The sequence below is a fragment of the Marmota marmota genome, unplaced genomic scaffold (genome assembly GCF_001458135.2).
Source record: "Marmota marmota marmota unplaced genomic scaffold, marMar, whole genome shotgun sequence".
Lineage (NCBI taxonomy): Eukaryota > Metazoa > Chordata > Mammalia > Rodentia > Sciuridae > Marmota > Marmota marmota.
In genome coordinates, this window is record NW_025999968.1 from 1,155,732 (window position 1) to 1,161,886 (window position 6,155).

At 35.0% G+C, this 6,155-nt stretch overlaps 1 protein-coding gene across 3 annotated transcripts in view; it reads left to right on the plus strand.

Annotated features, from left to right (window-relative positions):
* The window catches only part of Igsf11 (immunoglobulin superfamily member 11), a 157,139-nt gene extending 151,549 nt beyond the window's left edge, over positions 1 to 5,590 (plus strand). For all 3 annotated transcript variants that reach the window (XM_048803272.1, XM_048803274.1, XM_048803273.1), the window contains one exon: positions 273 to 5,590. In XM_048803272.1, the coding sequence (XP_048659229.1) occupies positions 273 to 714 (442 nt within the window). In that variant the 3' untranslated portion in view covers positions 715 to 5,590. The remainder of the gene's footprint in view (positions 1 to 272) is intronic.
* Positions 5,591 to 6,155: the final 565 nt, after the last annotated feature.

The following is a 6,155-nucleotide window of genomic DNA, read 5'->3' on the forward strand; positions in this document are numbered from 1 at the left end:
TATATATATATATGTTATATTAGAAGAGATATTCTTTGAGAGATCTAATAGTTCCTTTTCTACTGAGAAACTGAGGAAAGAATTCCTTGACTATTGTTTCACAGGAAGTGGGTACCGAAGCTGAGGCTAAGCATGGCTGCCATGTTTGCTTCATGATAGACCATTTGTTTCAGACATACTAACGTTAACATTAAAAAAAAAAAATGATTCCTGGGTAGGATGATAGGATAAATCTGAAGTAAATCCTAATGACAACTTTTGTTCCTTCTCAGAGAGGATGATCTTCCACCTAAATGCTCTTCTGCCAAAGCATTTCATACAGAGATATCCTCCTCAGAGAACAACACGCTGACCTCTTCTAACACCTACAACAGTCGATACTGGAGCAACAATCCAAAAGTTCATAGAAACACGGAGTCATTCAACTACTTCAGTGACTTGCGCCAGTCTTTCTCCCTTTACTCAGGCAATGCCAACATCCCCTCCATCTATGCTAATGGGAACCATCTGGTGCCGGGTTCACATAAGACTCTGGTAGTGACAGCCAACAGAGGGTCTTCACCGCAGATCATGTCCAGGAACAATGGTTCAGTCAGCAGGAAGCCTCGGCCTCAGCACACACACTCCTACACCATCAGCCAAGCAACATTGGAGCGAATTGGTGCAGTTCCTGTCATGGTGCCAGCCCAGAGTCGGGCAGGGTCCCTTGTATAGGACATGAAGAGAGGTTGTGTTCAGAAAAAAATAAATGGGATGCCTCCATACAAGGGGAAGGGTGGGTTGGGTGAGTGCTGGGAAAGATAGACTTTCCTTATGATTATATTAGACAAAAGCACAAAGAGGAAGACAGTGCTGTTACTGGCCACTAAGATGTGTACAGTGGACTGGAACGCTCCATCGTGAAGCCTTGTCTCCCCACCACAGATGTCCTGGGATTCTTTTCAAAAAGCTGCATCTCAAAGATGTGCCAAGCCAAGGAGAAATATAAGAGCAGAATGGCACTTAAAACTCAAAACTACAGTCCAGATGGGCTTGTTCTTTAATTCATGCCTAACTTAATAATTTCAAGAGATTAAAGTGCCAGATGGAATTTAATAAGGAAATTATTTAAAAAATAGGTGTCTTTAGAAAAAATAATGAGCAACCCTGTGATGTGTTCTGCCTCTGCCTGTTCAGTCCCTCATTGTGTAGAGGGCTGGATGGCATAAATGGTTAATATTGGTCTTAACAGTGATGGCTCTTCTGTCACATAGAATCAAAACTTTTTACACAAACAAAATTTAGCGAGAAATGGAGGAAAACAAAGGAGACTTCTTTGAGAAACCCCTCCATATTTATTTATTTATTTCTTCCTGAACCATGAATTTCATATTTGGAATTTTGCTATATTGACAGATTCTTGTCTGTCTGTGTTATTCTAGGATCTGTTACAGGTCCATGGCATAACTGTTCATTAGTTCCTGGAAAAGTATTTTTTTTTTTAAAGAAAACTTTTTTTTTTTTTAAATACATGAGAGGCATTGGACTGGGCAATGAAAAGACTTAACACCTTGTTTGGTTATTATAGTTAGTAAACCCAGCAGAAGGTCTGACACAAAAGGGCGAGGTTATTTGGGCAGCTCAGAAGCAGGAAGGCAGGTGTATGGGACCTTAGCCTTCCTGGGCAGCTTCCCAGAGTGAATTTGACCAGGTCTCCCTTGCTGTGACACCAGGTTACTCTTAGTGAAGGCAGCACTTGATGCCTTTTGTCTCAAAAGGCATAATTCTTCCTTGTTTGACAGAGGTTGGGTTATTGTAGGAAGGGCAAGATTATTGTTTGTTTGTTTCAAAATAATTCTTTTTGCAAAAGAGGTAAGACTGAGACAAACAGGGTAACTTGCAGCATGTTCCTGGGAGAGTCTGCACTCTGGCAGCTCAGGTTTGCAATTTTGCCCAGATGCATTTTACACCATTGTAAAGAGACTCCTCTTGTGACTAATTACCTGGCTTGGTTGGTCCTGTAGTTCACCAGATTAGTTTACAAACTCCCCATTCAGTTTTGTGCTATGAAGATCTCGCCATACTTATATTGGTGGCTATCTCGCCTTAATCACACTTTAAGAAACCTACAGGTGATTTCTTCCCAGATGTTTCCCAAATTATTTATGATACCAACCCCATGATTCAGTAAGAACATCTTTCCTTCCCTCATGTGCTCTCACTCCCTCTTCCCACCATGATTCTTGACTTCTGATTTCTCACTTTTCTGAGTGACTGGATGTGAACAGCTGTTGTATACATGATTTTCCCAAGTGGACTACACTCGGAACCTAACCGTTGCAACCATTTAATGTTGTCACAAAGCTGAATTTACCTTAGCATTACTTATTTTTTTCCATTTGATGGTTCTTGACTTTGTAAAAATTTAAATAAATGAATGTCTATACTTTTTATAAATAAAAGTGAAAATACCATGACACAGAAAAGATGATACTATCAGATGCTGTTTAGAAAAGCATTTATCTTGCATTTCTTTATTCTTTCTAATTATCTAAAATTCAATAAAATTTTATTCATATAAAATAAGTTGTCATTAATTATCATACTAATAAATATATGATTGTTATTTAACAATCCCCTTGATGTTAAATGCATTTTTCCATTCCATTAAATAATATTTATAACCAGGTTAATGAACGTGTAATATTTCAAAAACTACTTACCTTTCTTCTGTTGTTTGAAATTTAAGTTAGTTCTAGTTTTTACACATGATTGGATTTATAATTACCCTCTTCAGACTTGAGCTGTTTTCATATTTCTTAGTCTGAAATTTCATGAATATGGGGTCCACTGCTCTTTTTACCACTGAATCTCTTATCACCTACCATAGTGCCTACTATGGGTGTTCAAGTGATAAATGATGATTTGTAAACTGAAATCGCCCAGTCAAGTTATGGGCATGATTATAGCTCTTGATATATATTGGATCATACTTCACTAGAAGAAATGTAAAAGTTTGCTTTAAATTTTTATTTTGAGACAATAATGCATTTATATGCAGCTATAAGAAATAATATACATCACAAATAACCCTTCACCTCTTTCTCCCAGTGGTGACATCTTGTATAACTATTGCAACATACCACAAATTGATATGGATACAATCCATTAGCCTTACTCAGATTTCAGATTTCAGTACTTGTACTTGCATTCACGTGTGTGTGTGTGTGTGTGTGTGTATACGCGCAAGCATGCACATTTCATTGTGGGCATTTTATCACTATGTAGATTGATGTGACCCCAACAATTGACATCCATGTGCTCTTCACAGTACCTCCCTCCTCTTCAATTCCATAATCTCTGAAAATGACTACTCTGTTTTCCATCATTATAAATTTGAGAATGCTATATCAATGGAACGTGTAGTATGTAAGCTTTGAGGATTCCCTCTTTTTTCCACTCAGGATAATTTTCTTGAGCTTCATCTAAGTTATTGCATTTATCGATAGTTTGTTCCTTTTTATATAGATTATCATTGTATGATATGGACATACCACAGTTTAACTATCATTATTGAAAGGTACAAAGGACGGTCTATTCTTCATAACTATTAAAAGATACAAAGGATGATTGGATTATTTCCAGTTTGGGACTATTATGAGTAAGCAGCTAGAACCATTTGTGTATAGGTTTCTGTGTGAGCATGTTTTTCATTTCTCTGCGATAGGAGCCTAGGAGTAAAGTTTCTGGGTTGCATGTGTTATGTGCATGTTTAGTTTTAAAAAAATGGCGTACTCTCCCAAAGTGGCTGTACAGTTTTATATTTATTCCCACAAGTAAAAGTGATCCAGTTTCTCTACATCCTTAACAGTGTTAGATATTATCAATATTTTTAATTTTAGCCATTTTGATAGGCATGTCGTAATATCTCATTATGGTTTTAATTTGCAAATTCTGGTAGCTAATGATGGAGAACATCTTTTTATGTATTTTTTTTATATCTATGGCCCTTTCAGCAATATGTCTGTTCATGCCTTTGGCCCATTTTCCAGTTGCTTGTTTTTTTTTATTGTTGTTGTTTTTGTTTTCTTTCTGCTGTTGAGTTTTGAGAGTCCTTTGTGTATTCTAGATGAATGCAAGTTCTTTGTTGAATATGTTGTTTGCAAATATTTTCTCCAATTTATCTCTTGTCTTTTCATTCCTTTCATGGGGTCTTTCGTAGAGCAAAATTTTAAATTTAATGAGGTAATTCCAGACATGGTGGCTGTGCCTGTAATCCCAGCTACTTGGGAAACTGGGGCAGGAGGATTGCAAGTTTGAGACCTGTCTGGGTAACATAACAAGATGCTTTCTCATTTTAATGGAGTCCAATTTTTCATTTTGTGGATTCTGCTTTTGGTGTCAAGTACCTAGACCCAGGTACTGAAGATTTTCATTGATTCTTTTTTTACCCTAAGTTTTATGGTTTAACTTCTGTGATCTAGTTGTTTTTTTAAATAATAGATGAAGTTTAGGTTGAGGTTTATTTATGTATTTATTTTTGCCTATATAGATCCAGTTGCTCTGTCCTTTCTCCAGCGAATTGCTTCTTTGTAAAAGGTCCTGTAGGCATGTCTCTGTGAGTCTCTTTTCTGAGTTCTACAGCTGTTTCATTGATCTTTTTGTGATTATCCTTCCATAAAATTATCTAATACCATGCTGACCACTGTAGTTATTTAATAAGCTTTAACACATGGTAAATGAGTTTCTTACACATGATCTTTCTTTTTCAAAGTTGTTTTAAGTATTTGAGGTCCTGTGACTTTCTATATAAATTTAGAAATAAGATAGTCTGTATTCACAAAACACCTTGCTTTTTTCATAGGAATTACATTGACACTTTACAGAATCTATTTGGAAGAATGACATATTCGCTGTGTTAAATCCTCCAATCCCTGAACATGATATGTTTCTCTATTCATTTAGGTCTCTGATTTATTCCACCAGTATTTATAACTTTCAGGATACAGATACTCTAATGTGTTTTATACCTAATTATTTCATTTTTGGAGCAACTGTAAATAACACTGTACTTTAAACTTTGGTTTCTCTATTATTAGCAAATTAAAGTGTGAATGGATTTTGTGTGTTGGTTTTGTATCTGGCAACTTTGCTGAATTCATTTGTTCTGCTTTTTTTTTTCTGTAGAATCCTTGACATTTTTTGACATACTTAATATGTAATCTGCAAATAGGAATAGTTTTATTTCTTCCTCTTCACTCTGTGTGCCTTTTCTGTCTGTCTTTCTTGTTGCAATGATTAGAACTTACTATATTATGTTAATAATAATAATTGAGTGTGATGTTCTTCCCTTGTTCCTGATCCTAGGAGGAAGGCTTTCACTTTTACAACCAAATATGATGCTAGCTGAAGGTTTTTAGAGATGTACTGCATCAACTGAGGAAGTTTTACTCTATTACTAGTTTGTGGAGAATTTTTTTTATATGAATGGGTGTTAAATTTTGTCAAATGCTTTATCTGCATCTCTTAATCTAATCATATGATTTTTCTTCTTCAGTTTATCGATATGCTATATATTACATTGATAGACTTTCAAATGTTGACCTAGCCTCACAAATCTGGAATAAATTTTAGTTTGCCATGATGTATAATTATTGTGGAATTTGATTTGCTTATACTTTGTTGAGGAATATTTTAAGTTTATAGAATTATCAAGTGAAATCTTCTGAGTCTAGAGATTTCTTTTTCAGCTATTCAGTTTCTTTAATGATTATATGATCATTCAAGTTGGATATTTCATCTTTATTGAGATTTAGTTGTTTGTGGTCTTGATGGTAATGATCTACTTTTTCTAGGTTGTCAATTTGATGAACGTAAAGTTATTTGCATTATTTCCTCATTATCCTTCTAATAGGAACAAAATCTGTATTGCTGTACCAGTTAAATTCCTGATATTGGTGATTTGTATCTTCTAAATTTTTTATTTTTTGTATTTTACTAGAAGTTTGTTGACTTACTGACTTTTTTTCAAAGCAGCTTTTTGTTTCACTAATTTTTTCCCTACTTTTCAGTTTTTAGCTTCATTGGTTTCTGTCTTGATTTTTTTCTCTCTTCAGATTGTTTTGAGTTTATTTTGGTCTTAATTTTTGTGTTTCTTGAAGTGAGAACATACTTTA